Below are 26,392 nucleotides of genomic sequence, written 5' to 3' on the forward strand. Positions count from 1 at the left end.
AAACCACAGAAGGAACCAAGTTGTCTTTCCATGGATGAGTTTCTAATCTTTAATCTTATTCGATTGCTTAATATTTTCCATTTGGGGAAAAAAAGCCTCTAATTGTAATGATAATATTGGCTTATACTCTTAAGTTATCTTGCCCTGATGTAACAAACCCATAAGGCTGCAGGACTGTTTAGAATTATTATTTCTCTTTGCTGGTTGAGGAAACCAATGAAGAGAAGTGTACTTCCAGCCATTCAACCTGGTGTCCTTCTTTTTATAAATATCACTTTAAAAAAATCAGTGGTAAGGGAACCAGGAGCAGAAGGTGGAATACAAAATGGCAGGCCTTTGTGCACTCTGAGCTTGGAATAAGGGCAGGTCCAGTATCTGGGTAAGTCACAAACTTTAAATTTAACATAACAAGCACCTATACAGACAATAACATAAAACAAAATTCTCTAGGTAATAATTGGCTTCAAAAGGGGCTAACTTGAAGGCTCCTAACATGGCGCTTATAATATGACTGATGAAGAAATTGCTACCTATGGGTCTCCCACAGCAGAGGGCAGTAAGTGGGCAGCAGAAAGCCATCTGCCCTCTCCCACCTGGCCCGCGGTCTGTACTCACCTGTCTCTCACATTGCATGATAAGGTTACAGTTACGTAAAAGTGTAATTTGATAAGGCTTTTCAGGACAGTAGGTAACACAAATCAAGAGCCTTTTGTACCCTTTTACCAGCAAACCTACTTCTACAAACACCAAAAGTCATAACCAAATGTGGGCAAAAGATGTAGGAAAAGAATGCAAAACAAGCATAGTTTATAATTCCAGAAAAAGAGAAAGCACTTAAATGCCTAATATCATATTTGTTGAATGAATGAGGATATATCCTCTGGAATGATGATGCAGCCATTTAAATATTCTTTAATTTTTTAAAGATTTTATTTCTTTATTTGATAGATAGAGATCACAGGTAGGCAGAGAGGCAGGCAGAGAGAGAGAGAGAGGGAAGCAGGCTCCCTGCTGAGCAGAGAGTCTGATGTGGGGCTCGATTCCAAGACCCTGAGATCATGACCTGAGACGAAAGCAGTGGCCTAACCCACTGAGCCACCCAGGCACCCTAAAATATTCTTTTTATGGAAAGTATGTGTGTATAACACTAATTAAAATGTGTAAATATGGGGAAGAGTCAAGATGGCAGAGAAGTAGCAGGCTAAGACGACATCAGGTAGCAGGAGATCAGCTAGATAGCTTATCAAACCATTGCAAACACCTATAAATCCAATAGGAGATCGAAGAGATGAAGAGCAACAATCCTAGAAACAGAAAATCGACCACTTTCTGAAAGGTAGGACTGGCGGAGAAGTGAATCCAAAGTGACGGGAAGATAGACCACGGGGGGAGGGGCTGGCTCCCAGCAAGCGGTGGAACAACGGAGTACAAAATAAGGACTTTTAAAAGTCTGCTCCACTGAGGGGACATGGTTCCAGAGGCTAAACTGGGGTGAAGCCCACGCGGGGTCAGCATGCCCCCAGGTGCCACGGGGTCACAGAAGGATCGGGGGTGTCTGAGTGTCGCAGAGCTCGCAGGTATTAGAGCGGGGAAGCTGGCTACAGAGACAGAGCCGAGGAGTGAGCTCTCAGCTCGGGGTTACCTTGAACCGGTCACAGGCTGGATGAGCTCGGAGCGTGGCCTGAGGCCAGGGAGACAGGAGTGATTGAGCAGTTTTCCCTTAGGGCGCACTGAGGAGTAGGGCCCCGAGCTCTCGTCTCCTCCGGCCGGAGACTGGGAAGCCGCCATCTTCATTCCCAGCCTCTGGAACTCTACGGAAAGCGCTCAGGGGACAAAAGCTCCTGAAAGTGAACCTGAGCTGATTACTCAGCCCAGCCCTGGTAAGGGCAGTGCAATTCCGCCTCCGGCAAAGACACTTGAGAATCACTACAACAGGCCCCTCCCCCAGAAGATCAACAAGAAATCCAGCCAAGACCAAGTTCGCTTACCAAGGAGAACAGTGGAATTCCAAAGGAGGAATAAGCAAAGCATGGAATTCATGGCTTTCTTCCCATGATTCTTTAGTTTTGCAGTTAATTAATTTTTTTAATTTAATTTTTTTTTCTTCTGCTAAATTTTTTTTAACTGTTACCCTTTCCTCTTTTAACTTTTTAAACTAGTTTATCTTAACAATACCTTTCATAAAAAAATAATCTTCTCTGAACCTACATTATTATAGTCATATTTTATCCTTCAATGTATCTAACTTTATTTTTTGTATACACATAGGGTTTTTTCTTCTAAAAAATTTAGGGTACAACTTCTTCTAATAGATCAAAATATAGCCTAAATCTAGCTCCGGGCTTGTTCTAGTCTCCAGCCCAAGCAAATTGTCTCCACTTTCTTTACCTTTATTGTCCTAGTCAACTTACTTTATCAACTCCTTTTTCAGAAATTAAAAAAAAATATATTTTTCTCACCTTTATAGGCATATCCCATCCCTTCATTGTGTTTACCCTTATATATGTTTTTCATTCTTTAAAATTTTGGGAGATAGTTTCTTCTAAGAGACCAAAATACAAAATTAAGTGGGTGAACCTGTTCTATTCACCAGTCCAATATATATATATTTTTTTTTTCTTTTTTATATTTTTTCTTTATTTGTTTTCTTTTTTTAAACTTTTTTTTCTGAACTTCTTTTTATCCCCTTTCTCCCTCCAAACACATTTTCCTGGGGTCTTCACCACCCTTTTAGTATTCTATTTGCTAACCTAACCCTACACCTAAAAGAGCTTGAGAAAGAACAAGAAAGTACCATCCATTTTTTTCAAAGAAATGGAACAAATAATCCTAAAATTCATATATTCTTATCTGGACAAAATGACAAGGTGGAAAAACTCACCACAAAAAAAGGAATAAGAGGCAGTACCGAAGGCTAGGGACCTAATCAATACGGACGTTGTAATAATCTAGATTTCAGATCTAGAGTTCGGAATGACAATTCTCAATGTTCTAGCCGGGCTCAAAAAAGGCATGGAAGATATTAGAGAAACCCTCTCTGGATTGATAAAAGTCCTTTCTGGAGAAATAAAAGAACTAAAATCTAACCAAGTTGAAATCAAAAAAGCTATTAATGAGGTGCAATAAAAAATGGAGGCTCTTACTGCTAGGATAAATGAGGCAGAAGAAAGAATTAGTGATATAGAAGACCAAATGACAGAGAACAAAGAAGCTGAGCAAAAGAGGGACAAACAGCTACTGGACCATGAGGGGAAAATTCGAGAGATAAGTGACACCATAAGACAAAACATTAGAATAATTGGGATTCCAGAAGAAGAAGAAAGAGAGAGGGGAGCAGAAGGTATATTGGAGAGAATTACTGTAGAGAATTTCCCTAATATGGCAAAGGGAACAAGCATCAAAATCCAGGAGGTTCAGAGAACCCCCCTCAAAATCAACAAGAATAGGTCCACACCCCGTCACCTAATAGTAAAATTTACAAGTCTTAACGACAAAGAGAAAATCCTGAAAGCAGTCCGGGAAAAGAAGTCTGTAACATACAATGATAAAAATATTAGATTTGCAACAGAATTAACCACAGAGACCTGGCAGGCCAGAAAGAGCTGGCATGATATATTCAGAGCACTAAACGAGAAAAACATGCAGCCAAGAATACTATATCCAGCTAGGCTATAACTGAAAATAGAAGGAGAGATAAAAAGCTTCCAGAACAAACAAAAACTAACAGAATTTGCAAATACCAAACCAGCTTTACAGGAAATATTGAAAGGGGTTCTCTAAGCAAAGAGAGATGCTAAAAGTAGTAGATCAGAAAGGAACAGAGACAATATATAGTAACAGTCACCTTACAGGCAATACAATGGCACTAAATTCATATCTCTCAATACTTACCCTGAATGTGAATGGGCTAAATGCCCCAATCAACAGACACAGGGTAACAGAATGGATAAAAAAACAAAACCCATCAATATGCTGCCTACAAGAAACTCATTTTAGATCCGAAGACACCTCCAGATTTAAAGTGAGGGGGTGGAAAACAATTTACCATGCTAATGGACATCAGAAGAAAGCTGGGGTGGCAATCCTTATATCAGATCAATTAGATTTTAAGCCAAAGACTATAATAAGAGATGAGGAAGGACACTATATCATACTCAAAGGGTCTGTCCAACAAGAAGATCTAACAATTTTAAATATTTATGTCCCTAACATGGGAGCAGCCAACTGTATAAACCAATTAATAACAAAATCAAAGAAACACATTGACAATAATACAATAATAGTAGGGGACATTAACACCCCCCTCACTGAAATGGACAGATCATCCAAGCAAAAGATCAACAAGGATACAAAGGCCTTAAATGACACACTGGACCAGATGGACAGCACAGATATATTCAGAACATTCCATCCCAAAGCAACAGAATACACATTCTTCTCTAGTGCACATGGAACATTCTCCAGAATAGATCACATCCTGGGTCATAAATTAGGTCTCAACCGGAATCAAAAGATTGGGATCATTCCCTGCATATTTTCAGAACACAATGCTCTGAAGCTAGAACTCAATCACAAGAGGAAATTAAAGAAGAATTGAAAAAATTCATCAAAACAAATGATAATGAAAACACAATGGTTCAAAATCTATGGGACACAGCAAAGGCAGTCCTGAGAGAAAAATATCTAGTGATACAAACCTTTCTCAAGAAACAAGAAAGGTCTCCAATACACAACCTAACCCTACACCTAAAAGAGCTTGAGAAAGAATAAGAAAGTACCATCCATTTTTTTCAGAGAAATGGAACAAATAATCCTAAAATTTATATGGAACCAGAAAAGACCTCGAATAGCCAGAGGAATATTGAAAAAGAAAGCCAAAGTTGGTGGCATCACAATTCCAGACTTCAAGCTCTATTACAAAGCTGTCATCATCAAGACAGTATGGTACTGGCACAAAACAGACAGACAGATCAATGGAACAGAATAGAGAGCCCAGAAATAGCTCCTCAACTCTATGGTCAACTCATCTTCGACAAAGCAGGAAAGAATGTCCAAAGACAACTGACAGAATGGGAGAAGATATTTGCAAACATATCAGATAAAGGGCTAGTATCCAAAATCTATAACGAGCTTAGCAAACTCAACACCCAAGGAACAAATAATCCAATCAAGAAATGGGCAGAGGACATGAACAGACATTTCTGCAAAGAAGACATCCAGATGGCCAACAGACACATGAAAAAATGCTCCACATCACTCGGCATCAGGGAAATACAAATCAAAACCACAATGAGATACCACCTCACACCAGTCAGAATGGCTAAAATTAACAAGTCAGGAAAGGACAGATGCTGGTGAGGATGTGGAGAAAGGGGAACCCTCCTACACTGTTGGTGGGAATGCAAGCTGGTGCAACCACTCTGGAAAACAGCATGGAGGTTCCTCAAAAAGTTGAAAATAGAGCTACCCTATGACCCAGCAATTGCACTACTGGGTTTTACCCTAAAGATACAAACGTAGTGATCCAAAGGGGAACGTGCACCTGAATGTTTATAGCAGCAATGTCCATAATAGCCAAACTATGGAAAGAACCTACGTGTCCATCAACAGATGAATGGATAAAGAAGAGGTGGTATATATATACAATGGAATACTATGCAGTCATCAAAAGAAATGAAATCTTGCCATTTGCGACAATGTCGTTGGAACTAGAGGGTATTACACTTAGCGAAAGAGAACTATTATATGATCTCCCTGATATGAGGAAGTGGAGATGCAATGTGGGGGGTTTGGGAGGTAGGAAAAGAATAAATGAAACAAGATGGGATCGGGAGGGAGACAAACCATAAGAGACTCTTAATCTCGCAGAAGAAAATGAGGGTTGCTGGAGAGAGGGGGTCAGGAGAGGGTAGTGGGGTTATGGACATTGAGGGGGTTTCTGTGGTGAGTGCTGTGAAGTGTGTAAATCTGGCAATTCACAGACCTGTACCCCTGGGGCTAAAAATACATTATATGTTTATAAAAAATTTAAAAAAAAATAAAAAATAAAATAAAATGTGTAAATATAAATATGGTTATAATGCACTCACAGCATGGAAAGAGAAGAAAATAATACCTCACACAAATGGAGTGTTAGTCTAAGCAGACATTGTTTTAAGAGCTAACTCGGATTAGCAGGTTGACGCTGTCACAATCTCCATTTCATGGACCAGGAAACAGAAGCACAAAAGATATAAGCAATTATCACCACTGCTATTCAACAGAATAGTCCAGAGCTCTGTGTCCAGAGCCCCACAACTAAGAAGTATCAGAAAGGGAATCTGAACATGGAACTCAAGTCTCTGGCTCTTCACCCTTATACTAGACTGCAATGAAGCACATCATAATGCCCAACCAGTTGCCTAACTTTGGGTCATTGTTTATTTCTCTAGTAATATATTTTGTATTCTTAAATTATTTCAATTGAACATACTGCTTTATAATTGCAACCTTATTTTTTTTAAAAGATCAATTTTCTTTTTCCTTTTTTAAAATTTTTTTTAAATTTCTTTTTTTTAAGTTTTTTTATAAATGTCTCAGTCTTTAGACTGTGAGGACCTTGAGGTAGGAACTGCCTTAGTAATCACCACTATTACTATCACCACTGGTAGGATCACTGACAGCACCACCCTTAGGTGCCAGGAAGCAGTCCCTACGCTTCACCTGGTGGAAACCACAGATAAAAACTACTACAGAGAAGGCAATGAAGGGCAACTTTGCATTTCCAGCACTTAATACACCCTTGGAAAGCAGTAAATACTCAATAAAGGGTAGTGAAACTAACAAAAAATAGTGTCTCAAGCCATGGCTATCACTCAGTTCAGTGGGAGACTGCTGCCTAACATGACAGAAGAAGCATAAAACCTAAAAAATAGATATAAAGTAAAAACTCAGCGAAAAATAGGCCTGAGGCAGTCTGAATTCACCTCAACTTACAGAAGCAGCTATACCCCTCTGGGGGAAAGTGCTGGAAGAGGTCAAAGCCAGCCTGTGCTCGGGACCCAGGGAGAGGAGGACAGAACTTGCAACAGGAAGTCTGTTTTTCCATCTTTCTTTCACTATGAGAGAAGCAGTCAGAGAGTCGAGGCCCTGAGTGGAAGGCTATACCCAGAAGTAGGTCTTCCAACTAACTGGAGAGATGTTCGGTTTAGACTAGAACTTGACAGGATAGTCTGACATTCCATTTAAATGTGTCAAGAAGCGTACATATTCTATTATGGCTTTTACGTATTCAATGAGTAGGTTGTGGGGAACGATAAGCCCATTAAAAAACAATATTTTATTTTACTTGTGAACCTAAGAAATTAGTGGGATTTTATTGTTGTTTTCTCAAGTATTAAAACACTTTAAAATATAGGTCAATATGCCGGCATGAGTAAAGGAAGGGCACCTAAGGCCCTTCCAAATATAGGCCTTGATTATACTTCTGGTCCTTTGATTAGAACAAGGTGATCGTGACACCAAAATCTTGGTAGACTATTTGATTGCTTAATATTTTCCCATTGGGGGAAAAAAAAGACTATAACAGCAATGATGATATTATCATATTTTTAAGCTATCTTACTCTGTCACAATAAACCCATAAGATTGGCAGGACTGTTTTGAATTATTCTCTCTCTTTGCTAGTGGAGGAAACAATGAAAAGAAGTCCCGTGGTTTAATGAGATCCTCACTGTTAGATGAATGAATTGCAGGGTGGGGGTGGGGGTGGTGTGGTTCCCCCTTGCCTTTCTTCAGACTCCAGCTAAGTCCTCTCATCCTCAAGACTCAGCCGATCTATCTGTTCTCCAGTAGCAACCCTGTGCTTATCTATAACACAGCCCTCATCTCCTGATATGCAAATAAGGAGTTAATTATCTGTGCCCCCACTCTTACTCATTTGTATGCCTCCAGGCCCAGCATAGCTCTGAGCAGGAGCATGTGCGAAAGTGGTTAGTCTCACAGCACACTAGAGAACAATTTTAATGTAGCTGAAAGGTCATCCTGTATACGGTAGTTTTCCAAACAAGGTTTCACATACACCTGAGAATTAAAAATAAAAGGTCTTTAAATTGTCTTAGAATTTTATAATTTTGTGTTTTTATTTTAATGATAGTCTAAGAAATACCATAAAGACACGAATACCGGGGTGCCTGGGTGGCTCAGTGGGTTAAAGCCTCTGCCTTCTGCTCAGGTCATGATCTCAGGGTCCCAGGATTGAGCCCCACATCGGGCTTTCTGCTCAGCAGGGAGCCTGCTCCCCCCCTCCCACAGCCTGCCTCTCTGCTTACTTGTGATCTCTGTCTGTCAAATAAATAAAATCTTTAAAAAAAAAAAAAAAAGACACGAATACCAGAATGTTCTGCAGCACTTACATGAACAGTTCTCCATCCTGGTGAGACAGGACTCTTGGATGGGGGGAGCTTTAATCAATACTAATATTCAGGCCCTGAACCTGAATGACATCTGAACCAATTACATCAGAACCTCTGGAGGTGGGTCCCCCCACAGGGATTTTTTTTAAGACCCCCCCAGATGATTGAAATGTGTGCAGCATTGATCCTCACCAATCTAGATGATCCATATCATCTTTGTTTCCTAAGTAACACGTGTCCCACCAGTACTTACCATCGCCTCAAATCCACTAGTTATATTTTAAGTACCTCAGATAAATAAATACAGAAGCCAACAAAATATATAATGGATATGTTCTTGCCAAAGCCAGGTGTTACAACACACTGCACAAGCAAAGGTTTTGTCATCATTCTGGACACAGGCAAGTGGGGGTAGTGGGGGGACAGGACTGAGTCATCACAAGAGCACTTGGTAGACCCCAGCAGACCAGAGGTCCTCCTCAGGCATGTTAGAAAACAGCAGCTCAATTTCTACAAAAACATTATCAGTTTGCCTTTTAGTTTCTATTTAATTTGTGAATTTGTTTTGGTTTTATATTTATATAAGAGCTATAAACAAAGTCTATGCTTGGTTGTCCATTTAAATAATAAATATGGTTATACATATTTAAGCAGCATTATAATACAAAGAACAAGAACATTTAAGTCAGTGTTAGGCGAGTCGGTGGCTTTTTTTTTTTTTTCTTTTAAATGGGTCAGACTTCAAAATGCTGATTTCATAGTTTCTGGCCCCTGATCCAAAGGGTGGTTGAATCCAGGACCCAGGAGACGGCTTCCCCCTTTGTTGGTGGTCTTGAGAGCAAAAGATGATTCTGTCCCTCCCCAAGACTCTCAGTATGATTGGAAAGCTGTTCCTAATATTAGAACGCAGCAAGGGTTTCCCAGCTCCCAACAGCAGCTGCGTTTTGACCCATCCCAGGAGGTCCCATTAGGACTCCCCCAGTCTTTCCCTGGAGGCAGGCGTTTGGTTGGTTTCCCTAATTCCACAGAAGCTCCAAGAGGTGTGTGCAAGATACAGGACCCAATCCACTCGGTCTGGGGCCTGAGTCTCTTCCATTCACCAGAAGGACATTTTGGTCATAAGAATGCAATTTTTTTTTTTAAAGATTTTATTTATTTGACAGACAGAGATCACAAGCAGGCAGAGAGACAGGCGAGAGAGAGGAGGAAGCAGGCTCCCCGCCGAGCAGGGAGCCTGATGTGGGGCTCGATCCCAGGACCCTGGGATCATGACCCGAGCTGAAGGCAGAGGCTTTAGCCCACTGAGCCACCCAGGTGCCCCAGAATGCAATTTTTTAACCACAAAAGGCAGGGGTGATCCTACCTCAGAATTTCCAGGCAGGAATTTATTTATTTATTTATTTATTTAAGATTTTATTTATTCATTTGACAGACAGAGGTCATAGGTAGGCAGAGAGGCCGGCAGAGAGAGAGAGAGAGAGAGAGAGAGAGAGAGAGAGAGAGAGGAGGAAGCAGGCTCCCTGCCGAGCAGAGAGCCCAATGCGGGGCTTGATCTCAGGACCCTGAGATCATGACCTGAGCCAAAGGCAGAGGCTTAACCCACTAAGCCACCCAGGTGCCCCAGGAATTTATTTATTACCTATCTGCTAAGAACTCAGTAATTCCTTTGAGAGGAAAGCACCTTATCAAAGGGCACCCATCATCCCCTAAGTAAGTGGTAGAGTTGCTTCTCTTGAGTGCCGGGCCTCTCCAATGACAAAGTCTGTGCCACACCAAATTTTCAGTAGTTTAGTGGAAACCCTAAGCTCATTTCAAGCCACACCAGAAGTCTGTAGCAGGCAAAGTTTCCAATCTTTGAGCCCACTGCCTGCAGAACCCAGTCAGCCAGAGAGAAGGAGACAATGAGTCACTTAACTATGAAGTACCATTTATCTCAAAATCACAATAGGAAGGCTCCCCTGGGGAGGAAACTTGGCATTACAAAGAACTCAAGAGATAATATAATCAAAACTTTGCCAGGGCCAACAACTGCCTTCCATTGGCAATTTCCAAGGCCTGTTCCTGTCAGAAGCCTTCAACTGTCGAGAATTAATGGTCCTCAATGTTTACAGTCAATATGTTTTTAAAATGTTCTTTCGTCTAAATATAGGGACTCTAAATCTTTGTCTTATTTCTCAACTTAAAACTATAAATGCTCTAAATGACTGTCTAATAATTAACAGCACAAAGAAATCCGCTCAAGAGAGAGGAGATGGGGCACCTGGGTGGCTCAGTAGGTTAAGCCTCTGCCTTCAGCTCAGGTCATGATCTCAGGGTCCTGGGATCGAGCCCCACATTGGGCTCTCTGCTCAGCAGGGAGCCTGCTTCCCTCTCTCTCTCTCTCTCTGCCTGCCTCTCTGTCTACTTGTGATCTCTGTCAAATAAATAAATAAAATCTTAAAAAAAAAAAAGAGAGAGAGGAAACATTCCTTGTGATGAGAGCTTGTCGTAATCAATCATGAAGTATATGCTTCTCCGCCCAGGGCTCTGGTGAACGCATCTAAAGCGAGTAAGTGTCATAGCTTCAGCATCATGTGCTTTGTTAAGGCACCAAGGTGACGACATTCACCATATTAACCAAGCAGAACTAATGACAGACAAGAACGGGCACCATGTTTATGGTTATGTTTAACATATACGCTCCTGGTCGACATTCCATACCCGTTGTTTTCTGAAGTGAACATCAGGGTACATATTTTAGAAATGGGGCCGTAATTCTTTCTAGTATTTTGTTTTCCGTTTTGTTATACAGGTTTTTACCTTTACTCCCCTCTATTACTCCACCAGCTGAAAGAGAAACGATGTCTGAAGGCAGTTGTGATAAACAGGTAATCATGAGAACAGTATTTCCATAGAGTAAGACATTTCAGGAGGGAGGCAGGGATCCAGCAGGCCCAGGGCAGACTTCGGGTACCTGGAGCTGCTTGTGAGCCAGGAGAGGAAAGCGGATCTACTGTTAAACAGGGGACAGGGGAGCTGGAATCTGGGGTCTGATGGGCTCTCCAGAGACCCAGGGGGATCAAGTCACTAGGGAGTGAGGGATGAAATGCTCTTTGAAATTACTGGGGAATATAATGAACTGTGGTCAGTAACAGGTTCAGAAAAGGGGCAGAAACAATTATTAAGTTGAATTTTGAAGGCCAAACCAAACACCTATTAGAGATTGTAGACTTACACATATTAAGCTTTGATGGGTAAATTCTTCTGAGTCTTGAAAAACACTCACTAAAAGGGTAGTGATCCGAATGGGAGTGGACTCTGAGGGACTTGTGAGACCCTCATGGTAGGGGAAGGCGGGAGGGGAAATGCGAAGAAACACAGTGAATGGACCAGTGAGAGCTCTGGGAGTTGTCTGTCACTCACTGTAGCGTTTTCATCAAGGTTGCCAACATTCAGGTTCAGTTAACAATCAATTATTACCCATGAGATCAATCTTGCTCAAAAATTTTTCTCAATACAATTGAACGGCACAATTCAGCAAGTCTCAGGGGAAGAGTCACGGTCTCTATTATTAATATTATCCTTCCATCCCTGCGTACTTTGAAAGCCTAGCAGGAAACCTTTAAACTGAAGTACTTCATTATACACATAATTTATATTATATATATGTATAAAGGTGTAAATAGTCAGTTGAGCATCCAACTCTTGGTTTCAGCTCAAGTCATGATCTCAGGATTGTGAGATCTCTAAAATAAATAAATGTATCTTTTAAATTAAAAAAAAAAAGGTATTGAATGGCTCCTTTTTTTTTTTAAAGTAAGAGAGAGAGAGTGAGTGACCACAGGCACGCCCACAGGGTGGGCGGGAAGGAGCAGAAGGGGAGGGAGAGTGAGAATCTTATGCAGGTTCCACTCCAACGTTCAACTGACTGAGCCACCCAGGCGCCCCCGGACTAGCTCCTTCTGAACCGAGATTCTTGAATGATGGTGACGGCTGTCATTGATTGAAGGCCTACTGTGTTCCATAAACCATACTTGACATCTTATATACAATTTTCGTTTTAGATCACAGTAATGTGAGGAGATGGGCATTATTTTTTCCCATTTAATAGTTTGAAGTTATCTAGATTGGGAAAGGATGACATGTTTCATAATGGTAGAAAGAACATGTGATAAATGGGAACTTTCCAAGACCCCATGGTCATGTCCAGCAAATAAACATCTACTAAAGGACTGAATGGTGTGACACCTATTGACAGTTCACAGGTTAAAGACTGTGAGAAATGTTAAAAAAAAGTTTATATAGTTTATAGGGAAATTGGGATATACATGCATGAAGAAGCCATCCAGGTTACATTAAAAAACTGAAAACACAAAACCAAAAAACAGTGCCATCCATTTTTGTGTATTTAGCATAAAATTTCTGAATTAGTGAACAAATGAATGCTATCAGTCAACCAATTGACCAAATGTTAGATAGTAGGGTACAGACTCTAAGAACTAAAATAGTTTAGTGAAGGGAATCATTATGGACTTGGGTGGTCGCAAGATTTCCTGAATGAGATGAGGTCAGAGTTGGGTCTGGAAGAATTATACTGGAATTATCAAGAAGGACTAAAGTCTCACTGAGCAGGGGGAATAGGGAAAACAGGCACAGATGACCCCTTCCTGGTCCCCGGGTCCCTTTCTTCAGCACCAGCCCTGCCTCCTGTCACCATTCCCTCTCCGCCTTTTGCCCTGCGCTCATCTGCTCTGCTTGCGTTTCCTTCTCCTGAGTTCTTCCCAGCTAGTTCTCAGAATGCCTTGGAGCTGGCACTGATTTTGCTAAAGCAAGTCTGGATTAACCAGGAATGCCTCTGTCCTTGAGTGGACAGTGGAAAAGTCGTGTTCGTCCTATGAATGATTCTAGGCTTTCGTAAGCAATGTAATGAATTATTCTTAAGGAGGCATAAATCTTGATGAGTATCCCCCATTCCAAACAGCTGTGAAGGGGCTTCCCATGGAAATTTCAGCATTTGGGAGACCCTCTTAGAAGCTGCAGAAAGTCACTCCAAGTAGTCCACAGAACAACCTTTCAACTACCCTTTGGCCTCCGCCTCAAAGTCAAGGCCAACATATACACACTCTCTCAGATTTTGGTGACAGGGACACAGCACACAGCCCAAAGCTCCCCCATACACTGAGGTCTTGTTTCCCAGGAATCAGAAAAGCATCTCCCAGCTCAGCCTTCCTGAATCTTTTCTAACTTGGCTTCTATCCGAGATTCCTGGAATGACCGTCCCTTTGGTCCTTATCTCATGACATGGGAAGCACTGCCCTAGTGCGGAGTCATGAATTGGTTGGGCTTTTAGAAAAATCTGTACTTTCAATTGTGGGCAAAGATTGTTAGGATTGTAGTAACCTTCCTAGGACTGACTGCTTTTTTACTCTGGAAAGTCTCCCAGCACCACACCATTGTGTTTCATTCTTGTCCTCTCTGGTTCTGTTTTTCAGGAATAATATGACACACTAAGAGCTGTGCTCAGCAGCAGACCTGCTTTTCCAAACATAGCTCACTTCTGGATTGAAAAGAGTGGTTTCACTTTTTACAGTTTGCGAGACGGCTTCTGTTTTGTTTCTGCCTGTGAGCCAGCAGCACTGTCCTTGACAGAAAAAACGCGCCACAGCCCTGAGATCTCTCTCAGAAGAAGGACAACGGTAAACTCTGTCAGACTCCGGGGACTTGTGTTTGCAAACTAGTGTTCTAACCCTGCAAGTGTAAGGAAGGAAGCTCACAGAAGATTTTGAGAAAGAAGGAGAAGAACAAGGACAGCACAGGAAAGATTCACCACCATGAGGAGGAGTCAGGTGTTGGTCCCAGCTCTGCAGTGGGAAATCTGTTTTGAGATTCTGCGGCCAGTCTCTCACAAAGACTTTCTTGTGAGGGCTGACATTTTTTTTTCCTCTGGGATTTAAAAAATCCTGGGTCTATGCATTCAATATTTTGATGTCCAAAGTCTTGCCCCTTTTTAATATAATATTTTAAAAACCCTACCCTGTCATAGAAACAGAACAATAAGGTAGAAATAGGCTACACAGATTTGAAGGGAGTGTTTTTGGTGACCAAGATCAGAGCATCTACTTGTGTGGGTTATATAACTCCAGCTAATTTTCGCTTCCTGTCTGGGGTATTATTTCCTGGTAAAAGTAGGAAAAAAGTCCCAGCCCTTGATAGGCCTGCTTTCCCTGAAGTTAACAGATTGCCCACAGGAAAGCCGACAGCATGTGCCAGCCCTCCACTGAGGAAGGACCAGGTTCAGGGCCTGGCACAGTGTAGCCGAGTGGCATTGCTCCCAGAACTCTGTTCCAATAAAGAGCCATTGTGGGATGTGAACCCTTCAATGTACCAGACAAATGACTGAAATGAAAAGCACAATGCATGTGAGTGGAACCAGAAACTTGAATGGGGCGGTAATCACTTCCTCAGTGTGGGTCACAGCGTTTCTCAGGTAACTTTGTTCCGTAATTCAGTCCTTGCCTAGTGGAATAGTACAGATTTCCATTTATCAGTTGATAAGTGAGGATGATTACTGTCTAACCATGAGGCGATATAGGTTCTTAGCACTGGAGGGGAAGGGAAGTGGAAAACGGCTAGGGGAGGTGTGGAAGGGTGGGTGTTCATCGAGAAGAGATAAGACATATGAAAAGAGAAGAAAGTACTGATTCTCTTCCCATGTGATCAACACAAACTATAGTTTAGCTCTCGGGAAACTGGAAACCCTATCTGATTCTAAACCAGGCCTAGGACTTCAAAATAGCTATAGTTTCTATGTGAGAGTGAGGTCTGAGGCATGAAGTAGGGAAGGGGTGGGGACAAAGGCCCAGGCTAAAGGCATCTACTGTGCGGCTGACACCGGTCTGTGGAGCTTTGGGCCCCACAGCCTGGGTATCTAGTGCTTGGATCCAAATAGTGAGGACCAGGAGGAACATGGTGCTCAACTGGGCCTCAGTTTCCATCCGGGTGACCTGGACCAACTCTTTACACAACAGGTGACTTTACTGCAAACAAAACAAACCAAACCCCAAACCAGATGCCATGGTCACCTACACTTTCTCAAATGAATCAATCGGAAGGCACAGTTGAATTCAACCCCTTACAACACATGAAAGCTGATCTTTTGGCTGGACCTGCCCTCCGTGTGCCTCAGTTTTAGGACCAGGTGTTTCTGCCTCTGAGCCAATTATATTTGTCACCTAATCAATTTTGACCAGAAACATGGCTGGTCTCAAAGAAGCCTCTTTCCTTAGGATCTGGAGTTTGATACTGATCCCTTGGTCTACATACTTCCCGACCTATGCAACTATCAGCAATCTATGCCTATATACTCGTACCACTTTGGTAAAAACATCCACTTCAGACTAAATAAATAAAATTAATAGAATGAAAACATCACAACTATCTGTGAAAGGATGCAAATATTTCAACAAAAAGCCATTTGGTTCAGTGTCCCATCTGGGTTCTCGTCAGTCCCCGAATTTGACCCACGCAGGATCCACCTCTCTAAGCAGTCTACAACGACAAGAGATTTGATCAGTGTGCGTCAATTCATGGTTATGCCTTTACATAATAGGCAGCTTGTATCTGACTGAAAATCCAAATAAAATCTTTCTTCCAGTAACCCAGCAGTAAATTCCCCATGTTATCAACTCACCGGAATTAAGCAAAATGATGGATTTGAGGCACACGAACTCCTCTCCCTGGAGATTCATCATACGGAACCGAGATGATGTAGCAAGCAACATGTCAAAGATCTCCACCATGCCCTCCACACATTTTCCCTGGTTCCTATGAAAACACAGCAAATAAAAAGAAAAAAAAAGTATTAAAGCACAGAAAAGCTGGGGCTCCTGGGTGATTCCACTGGTTGAGTGTGACTCTTGATTTTGGCTCAGGTCACAATCTCAGTGCTGTGAGATCAAATCCCACATTGGGCTCCGGGCTGTGCAGAAAGACTGCTTGAGATTCTCTCCCTCCTTCTCCCTCTGCCCCTCCCCTTGCTCACATGCTGGCTCATGCTCTCTCTTTCTCAAATAAGTCTTAAAAAATAAATAAATAAATCCCAGAAAGCTTTCAGACCCACGATAAGGTTCACTTTCATAAAAATCTACTGGCTCCAAATCTGTAACAAAAAACTGTAATCCATTCTCTTCATGAAACATGAACATATCATTTGAATTCTTGAAGGCCAAAAAAAAAAAGTTTTTCCATCAATAAAACATTTCACTTCAAATTCCTAGAAGAGACATATTGTTCAATTCCCAAATCTGCCATGTTAAATACCGAGTTCATCAAAGAGAACACAGGCAGTACCTTTTCTAACATCAGTCATAGAAACTTTTTTCTAGGTAGGTCCACTGATGCAAGGGCAACAAAAGCAAAAACCAACTACTGGGACTACATCAAAATAAAAAGCTTCTGCACAATGAAGGAAATAATCAACAAAACTAAAAGACAACCTACTGAAAGGGAGAAGATATTTGCAAATGACATATCCAATAAAGGGTTGCTATTCAAAATATATAAAAAAACTTAGACCACTCAGCAACCAAAAAACAAATAACCCAACTTAAAAAATGGGTAGGAGGCATGAACAGCCATTTCTCCAAAGAAGACATACAATTGGCCAATAGACACATGCTTGACATCACTGATCAGGGAAGTGCAAATCAAAACCATAATGAGATATCACCTCACACCTGTCAGAATGCCTAAAATCAACAACACAACAATAGGTATTGGCAAGGACGTGGAATAAAAGGAACACTTGTGCACTCCTGGTGGGAATATAGACTGGTACAGCCACAGTGCAAACACTATGGAGGTTCTTAAAAAGTTAAAAATAGAACTATCCTATGATTCAGCAATTGCACTACTGGGTATTTACCCAAAGAATTAAAAAACACAAATTCAAAGGGATACACACACGCCTATGTTTATAGCAGCATTTTTTATAATAACCAAGATACGGAAGCAGCCCAAGTGTCTGCTGATTGATGAATGGATAAAGAAGTTGTGGTACAGTTATACAATGGAATATTATTCAGACATAAAAAAGAGTGTAATCTAGACATTTGCAACAATATGGATGGAGCTAAAGGATATAATGCTAAGTGAAATAAGTCTGTCAGGAAAAGACAAATTCTATTAATATGTGGAATTTAAGAAACAAAACAAACAAGCAAAGGGGAAAGAAAGAGACAAACCAAGAAACAGACTCTTAACTACTGAGAACAAACTGATGGGTTACCAGCACAGAGGTGGGTGGGGGGATGGGGGATACAGGGAATGGGGATTACGGAGGGCACTTGCTGTGATGAGCACTGGGTAGCATATGGAAGCGTTGAATCATCGTATTGTACACCTGAAACTAACACAAAAACTGGACACTAACTGGAATTCAAATAAAAACTTAAAAAAATACAGAGTTCTTCAATCTATGGGTAATCAAAGATGATTAAGATTCAGGTAAATGATTTGTCTAGGTATTTATTGATCTGCTACTATATTCTTTGTGGTAGTTATGGGAATAAAAACAGGGCCTCTACTCTCATATGCTCAAAACCTTGAAATAATATAATCAGGTTTAACAGACTTGTATAAAGTGCTTTTGAAATATAGAAGGAAGTGTAATAAGGGACTGTGCCTGGGCTGGAACCATTCATGTTGCCAAGGATGACAGGTAAGGATTCGCCTAGTAGGTGGCATTTGAGTTGACAATTTAAGAAATGTAGGCTTTCATGGAGCAGGAGTATGAAAGCATCATTGGAAGAGGGTCTTAGACATGTACAAGAAGAGCAGAGTGAAGGTATAAAAGAGACAAGGGGTTAATCTGAGAAAGGAGAAAAAGGTCAGGTGATGAAGGATGTCTTACGTTGTAAGAAACTTAGGTTTTTTCCCTGTGCAACAGAGCCTTAGCATCGAGGATTTAACATTAGTAGTGGCAATTATTAAACAAGCAAACCTGAAGGTTCATAACACATTACATTTTAAAAATAAGGTATTGGGGGCGCCTGGGTGGCTCAGTCGTTGGGCATCTGCCTTCAGTTCAGGTCATTATGCCAGGGTCCTGGGATTGAGCCCTGCCTCAGGCTCCCTGCTCAGCAAGGAGCCTGCTTCTCCCTCTCCCTCTGCCTGCTGCTCCCCCTGCTTGTGTTCTCCATCTCTCTGTCAAATAAATAAAATCTTAAAAAAATATAAATAAAAATTTAAAAAAAAAGTATTGATAACTTTTCCATAGGGTTGTTGCAGAAGTTCAATGAGATAATACATGTGAAAGGAACTCCATCTTTTTGTTCACAGGCTGAATTGGGGTAATGTTGTCTTTGAAGGGGACAAGAAGAATTTAAAATATCCTATGCATATGCAAACACATATTTGTGAAAAATATAATAATTTAAAGCATGGACAGTAAGCACATTGTTCAGCACTTTGTTTTATTTTTAATTAATGTATTTTGGATCCTTTATCAACTGTTCTTAACAGCTGCATAACGGTTTCTAATAGCGTAAGTTTTGCCCTGAACGATGTGCAAAAATTTTTTGAACCATTTCTTTGTTGGCTGACATTTCACTTGACTATAAGTATTTTGCTGTCACAAACATTTCATGAAATAACTATTCTTATGTTTTTGTCTTCAGGCACATGAATAGAGAGCTATAGAAACATTTCTAGAAGTAGAATTGCTAGATTAGAGGACTTAAGCATTTTTAATATTGGTAAATAGTTCAAACCTTGCTGCCAAAGAGCTTGTACCAATAGGATTTTGGTAGAAAATATGTTGGTATAAGCTTTTTCTCTAAGATTCCTGCTCTTTTCCTTTGCTGATATTTTTCTGTTGGGTTATTAGTCATTTTCAGGTTGATTCTTAACCACTCTTTATATATTGTAGCCCTTTGCTCTATGTGCATTCAATGCTTTTCTACTGGATTGTCATGTTTTTCTTTCCTTTTTTTTTTTTTTGGTGTTTTCTTTGGCAAAATATTTAATTATTACATAATCAATCTGCCAAGTTTATTGTTTAGAACAGTATATCTTGCTTGAAAATTCCCTTTCAGTAATATATAAAAAATTATCTTATGTTTCCCTCTAGTACACTTCCACATTTTCATACTTAAATATTTCATCTTCTGGGATTTATTTTTGACACCAACTGTACTGAAATATAGTCACATATCATATCATTCATTCATTTAAAGCATACAATTCAATGGATTTTAGTACAGTCCCAACGCTGTGCACCTGCTGTTCAGGGTTTACTTTGTGTGATATTTGAGACAGGATTCAGCTTCAGGGCAGATAGGCACCTGAAACCTGTCCTTGTATAGCTTCGTATTTGTCCCAGGCAGCTAGGTAGTCTTAACACCATATATGGAATAAATCACTGATGTAAAATATGCTAAGTACTTTCAATAAATCCATTTCCTTCTCACAACTGCCCTTTAAAGTAGTAGTATTTTTGTTATTGTCCAAATGAGGGAATTAGGACTCAAAACTATTAAGTCAAACCATACTATCTACCACCAGAGGAAAGACTTCCAACAAGATTTTCTTTGTCTTCCTTTTTCACCCTACTTTAACTCATACTTGCCCATTATATACCAGGCCTTGTGCTAGACATAAAGGTATAGAGAAGACAGACATGGGCGTTGTTCATAAAGAGATCCAAAACAGGAGCAAGACAGACAGGGAGAAAAGACAGGTGCAAGGCCATGGGCTACCTTCCCCCAGAAAAAGTACAGAAAGAAAGTCGTGCAACTAATGTCAGCCTCCCCACATTTAACCCACATGTATTGAAGCAATTGCCATAGCCTTCTCTGATAAAGGTAAATGAGATTTTAGGTGATGTGTTTAGAATGGCATGTGGTACACAGTGGCAGCTGTATATAGCTATACCTAGGAGACATCCGGATAAATGGAGCCACAGATGTTCATGGAAAGGCTGGCCTTTTTACTGAACATATCCAGAAAACAATCGCCACAGTGCATTTTGCTTTGACTGTGGCATTCGGGTTCATGGAAGCTCTCTAGAAACACGGGAATCTTTAAAAGCTACGTTATACAACAGGAGGTTGAGACAGTGGTCACATCGTAGTGTGACTTGGCCCAAAGCAGGGACAGCACACTACAAGGGAGTATTTCTTATCCTGAAGGTGATTTTTTTTTTTAAAGTAGCACATTTTCTTTCTAGTGAAAAAATAAACAAGGATAGGGGAAAATGTTTGGAGGATGAAGTTTTTAAAATAACCACCCATAGCCAAAATAGAGAAATGTTCCTTTCTCGGTGTAAAGTCTCTGTTTACTTAACAGACTGCACACAGGCAGGGGAGGAAATCTCAGTGTGGGCGGGAACCTGTGCTCACCTGCTGTGAGCAAAAGTTCACTTCAGAAACTGAGAAAGTGGAGCCCGACCAATTCTCCTTCCCTGGGTCCCTTCCCTTCTCAAGAGTCTCCCACATTTTCCCAGGAGAAGCTGGTTCTTAAGTGTCTCCCTCTTCAGCCTCTTCTCCCCGGACACGCTGTTGAGTGAGTGTGTGTGAGGATGAGTATGTCTGAGTGTGTGTGTGTGTGAGAGTGAGTGTGAGTGTGTGTGTATGAGAGAGAGTGACTGTGAGCATGGGTGAGTGTGGGTGTGCGTATGTGTTTTTCTTTAGAGGATGTGGAAGGAGCAGACATTAAGTATAAATCATTGAGCCATGATAAGAAGTCCCCAGGGCTTACCTTTCATGCAAACAAAAGTGCTTCTCAACTTTGAGGGCTCCTGGGGGATATTCATTCCAATAAAGCTACAGTTTTCTAAGCAGTGCTGTAAGAGTCTTGAAGAACTTTACACCGACATCTCTATAAGATTAAACTCACTGTCCTTTCAATGGGGAAAACTCACTTGTTCTAAACACTTCAGCCAATCCACTATCTGTGTAATAAATTAAAAATATGTGCTTTGAGAGGCATCTGGGTGGCTCAGTTGGTGAAGTGTCTGCCTCGTGGTTTCGGGGCTCAGGTCATGATCTCAGGGTTGTGAGTTGGAGCCCCTGAGTCAGGCTCTGTGCTGGATGTGGAACCTGCTTAAGATTCTCCCTCCCTCTCCCTCTGCCCCTTCCCATTGCTCTCTAAATAGAAAATAAAATAAAATAAAATAAAATAATAAATAAAATAAAGTATGTGACCCTGCAGGTGTTTCTTCACTAGAATGTTGCTCTCTTGGAAATAACTGCCTGGTTGCGTGGAAGAATGGATTTCCCATGAGTGCTGTGGGTACGGGAGAAAAGGCTGGAGATGTGAGCTAGTGAACAGACGACATGTCATCCTCAGATCAGGTACAAACCGATGTGGCCGTCAAAGGGTGGACAGACACTTGTCGCCTGCCTCACACAAAGGGACCCTTCACTGTGCACTAAAGTCATTACATGTTGGGGTCAGGGCTTCCTTTTCAAAGTCCTACTGAAATATTCTCTACTAACCTCAAGGAGCCAATCAGACTAGAGCATTTAACTCCATTTCAGACAGGATGGAAAAGCCAACAGCGCCAGAAATTGGTGATTACTAAGAATCTGGAGGTAAAGTTACTACAATAAGACAAATGAAGTGAAATCTGTGAAGTGTTCCTAACGTGGAAAAACATGTGGGGCATAAAGACCAAGATTTATTTATTTATTTTTTAAGATTTTATTTATTTGACAGACAGAGATCATAAGCAGGCAGAGAGGCAGGCAGAGAGAGGAAGGGAAGTGGGCTCCCTGCTGAGCAGAGAGCCTGATGTGGGGCTCGATCCCAGGACCGTGGGGCTCGATCCCAGGACCCAGAGATTATGACTTGAGCCGAAGGCAGAGGCTTCAACCCACTGAGCCACTCAGGCGCCCCCAAGAGTTATTTTTAAAGGAAGCACAACCACATAGATCAGAAGCCGTTTACCAAGCAGACCAGCCCATAAGCCCCACTGTGAGACACGACAGCCTGACGGTGACCTCCACCCATTACTTCAGTCCATGTTCGGAGCACCTCAGAATCTCCTTGTGAGATTGCTCTGCTCCTTACCCTCTTCAGATGCAGTCCGTCTGCACTGAAGTAGTGCGAGAAGGAACAGAACTTGAAAAAACATTTGCTCATGGCATGTCCTGGAAGTTTCTCCTCTATAGAAATGAAAGCCAGTTTTTCAGGCACATGTAGGTACTACTCCTCTACATGGGAGATAAAAGAGTCCTAAGGCAGATAGGCAGGTCAAACCTGTCCTTGTATATCTTCCAAAATAATCTTACAAAATTCCCCATAGCCTCTCCTCGTATGAAAAGACATGGAATAAATGGAAACAGAGAACCCAGGAGATCAACGTAAGACTCTTAATTGATTTGTCCTGCAAAGAGAGTGCAATGTAGGTAGAAAAAGATTACAAATTAAGATGCTGTCTAAAATCAACAGTGGCAGGTTTCGGTGTATTTTTTTTTTAAAGATTTTATTTATTTATTTGACAGACAGAGATCACAAGTAGGCAGAGAGGCAGGCAGAGAGTGGGGGGGAAGCAAACTCCCTACCAAGCAGAGAGCCTGATGCGGGGCTTGATCCCAGGACCCTGAGATCATGACCTGAGCAGAAGGCAGAGGCTTTAACCCACTGAGCCACCCAGGCACCCTTAGGTTTGGGTGTATTTAAAGAGTTTCTGTATCTTTGATGCTACAAAAGCTCTCAGCACATGCTCTGAGGTGCTGTGACTCCGTAACTATTCGTATGATCCAGAGGTTCAGAGAGACAACTCTCTGGCATGTGGAACAAAACGCTGAAGATGGCAAATTCTAAGCAGTACAGCCTGAAAGATGCAAAATTTTAATGTCTGTATCTCACGGCGGATTACTGGAGAAGAGAGTGGTTTAGACCTTGGTGTCTGACTACCTACGTTCCCATTATGCCACATCTATTTACCAATTATGTGACCCTAAACCATTTATTTAAACTGTGTGCCCGAATGCACATAGAGACAGAATCATCCACATGAGACTGTATATTGAATGAGAAATAATTAATCCATTGGGATGTGATGGCTGTTTGATCTAGCAGTTTGCCTATGTGGATCAGTAAAGACACAAGACAGGTCGTGGGGCAATGCCATAAAAAAGGTTTGCTCCCTTAGTGCCAACTAGCAAGAAGCAGATACAGCAAGCTGGAAAGGTCTGTCACAACGTGGTGGCAGAATATCAGATTAAGTCGTTCTCTGAAATAAATGCAAAGGCAGCCCACGTACCTGGGGAAGTGAACAGAGTCCGAGTGACGGTGTGCAGGGGACACTACGGCTGTCTTAAGTAAATATTACAGAGGGGAGCTTGGGGTGGGATTGAATGGTCCTTAAGCGGAACTTAAGCAAATGGGGAAATCCCCAAGATAAACAGTGCTCAAAGTTGGGAAAAGCCAACTGCTTCTGGCCATGAGATATTCAGAGATGAGACTGAAAAGGATCTGGGTATGAAAGAGCTAGGGGATTTCTCACGTTACAAAGTAGCTCCATGTTCAAAGCACTTCCGGTGAGAAGGGGTGACACTTACAGGGTGGGAACTCCCACCTAAGCACATTGTTTCAAAAAGCCTCAAGGAGTCACCAGGAAATCTGGAGGGAGGGGCCAGAGGACAAAGAAGCAAATAAGAGCATCAGACTTGAGAACCGAGACTAAGAAAGTGCTTGGCTATGGTTACAAACAGATGGAAATGACAAGAGCAAACAGAAACCTCCTTTTTTTTTTTTTTTTGGAGACAGCTGTACTGCCAAAGAAATCAGAGGCTGAATTAAAAATCCAAAAGCCTTGGTGGTGTCTGGGTGGCTCCGTCGGTTAAACGTCTGTCTCTTGATTTCGGTCCAGGTTATTCAAGATCTCAGGGTTGTAGGATAGAATCCTGTATCAGTCCCCTCGCTCAGTGCAGTTTGCTTAAGATTCTCTCTCCCTCTCCCACGGCCCCTCCCCACTCCTCTCCATCTCTCTCTTAAAAAAAAAAAAAAAGAAAAAGAAAAAAAGAAGCCTCTGAGTTTTTAAGCCTCCACCCCTAACATTTCAGCTGCTGCTCAACATAGTAAAGTTTATTTCTTTCTTAGTCACTGTGCAATGTAGGCAGCTTCCTTGGTAAGGCGACTTTCCCATTCAGGGACCCAGGATCCTTCTGACCTTTAGCTCTTCCGTCGAGGTCCCTGAAATGTCTGTTACATGGGCAGCTGCTGGGGAAAGGGCTGAGACGGGCGCAGAAGAGCACACTAGCAGGAAGTGCTGAGAGCTCACCCAAAGGACCGGCCTCTCCCCACTCACTACAGATGTGGCTGAGAAGAATAAATGCAAAGAAAGAACCTTCCAGAAAGTGAAGCCAGGGTGCATGGAGAACATCGGAAAGCTCCTTCTTCCTAGAGAACAGATTCAGCGACTAATCAAAGAACTTTCGGGCTCCTGTCCATAGAAGCCTCCTCTTTCTGCCCAGAACTTCACAACTGCCATGTGAGAGCGACACTCACTATTCCCTGCTCCCTTTTTTCTCGGTGGGAGTTTTTACTACAGTTTTCTGCCCTCCCGCCAACACTGAATATGAAGTTTATCGTGGGGTGAGGCTGCCCGTCCAGGAGGAGTCCCATCCATGCTCCATGAGTAGATGGCCTATCCCTAAGAAATCTTTCAGTGGTTGGACTTGGAGCTGGACTGTTCCCCTAGGGAAGGAGCAGGGCATGTTCTATGTGTGGGAGGAATGGATATTTGGTGACTGGAAGCAAAGACTGACAAAAGATTGTTGTATTCTCCAAAACGCATCTCCTTTTTCTCCTCCATTTCCTCCCAGACAACATCTCCCAGTCTCCCTTGCCATTAGGAGTGGCCAGGTGGCTGGATTCCGCACAGTGAAAAGTGAGTGGGAGTGACTGATATGATTCACTTCTGTGATGAAATAGGGAAGAAGCAGGTGTGCCTTTCCCAGTCCTCTTCCCCATCTACTGCAAAAATGAAGACCATTCCTAGGACCTAGTAGAGCGGGAACTAAAAGTTAGAAGGATCCTGGTCTCTGAATGAGAAGATCACCTGTCAAGATGCCTATACTAGACAATGACCTGAGTAAGAAATACACTTTCATGTGTTAAACAGCTGAAATTTCAGGGATATCTGTGGCAACCTTTAGCCTGAACCCCATGACATAGAATAGACACATGAGTCTGATTACTCCCTGCCCCAGCCCATTGCTGAAACACTGACACATAGACACACTTAGGATGCAAAGACAGACTTATCTTCTGTAGGCATGGCTACTGACTTGATCAAAGGGATATAAGAAATGTATTCTCGGACACCTTGCTTTATAGATTCTAATCATTTCCAAATGACATGAATCGGAAAGATGTCAATGAGTATATGGCATTTGATGTAGGTCTCCTAGGATAGATTGAGTAGGAGGAAGAAAATTCCAGGCAGATTAAATTGTATCAGTAAAATTTAACAGGTGGAACTGATGACGGACTGATAAAGGAATCTAGCTGGTAGAGTTTGGAGCTTATAAGGAGAGACACTTAGAAAAAGCTTAGTCAGCATGTGGAATGGTTAATAAAAAGCTTAAGAGATCCTGTGTAAGGAAAGATCATGTAAAGCTTAATAGTGGGTGACATGATCAAGTAAGTGCTTTGTTGTATTTAATTTGGCTTCAGTGTACAGAGGAGAGTGAGGGAGACAGGAGAGCCTGGAAAGAGACTGCAGGCATAAGGAAGGAAGAGAAGGCACAAGACAGTGACAATGGTTACGAGGATAAGTAAGGGATATTTTCAAAATCTGTCAAGGGATAAACAACAGACTTGGGTGAATGATCTACAGTGCTGGGCAAAGAAATGAAGAATTTAAAGACTCCTTTGAAATTGTATGTCAGAGTGACTAGAAAGAAACAGAAAAAGAAATGGAAAAAAATAGCAGAAATAAAGAAACTCAGAAGATTTGTCATGTGCCAGTAGAAGAAAAAAATTTCTCTTAAAAAACACTGAATTTAAAA

The 26,392-nt window shown here is 41.6% G+C and overlaps 1 protein-coding gene across 3 annotated transcripts in view; it reads right to left on the reverse strand.

Annotated features, from left to right (window-relative positions):
* The window catches only part of LOC111158708 (estrogen receptor 1), a 290,590-nt gene that overhangs the window by 26,449 nt on the left and 237,749 nt on the right, over positions 1 to 26,392 (reverse strand). For all 3 annotated transcript variants that reach the window (XM_022520922.1, XM_022520924.1, XM_022520923.1), the window contains one exon: positions 16,063 to 16,196. In XM_022520922.1, coding sequence (XP_022376630.1) covers positions 16,063 to 16,196 — 134 coding nt within the window. The remainder of the gene's footprint in view (positions 1 to 16,062; positions 16,197 to 26,392) is intronic.

This window comes from Enhydra lutris, unplaced genomic scaffold, assembly GCF_002288905.1.
Source record: "Enhydra lutris kenyoni isolate GAN:26980312 unplaced genomic scaffold, ASM228890v2 scaffoldscaffold62, whole genome shotgun sequence".
Lineage (NCBI taxonomy): Eukaryota > Metazoa > Chordata > Mammalia > Carnivora > Mustelidae > Enhydra > Enhydra lutris.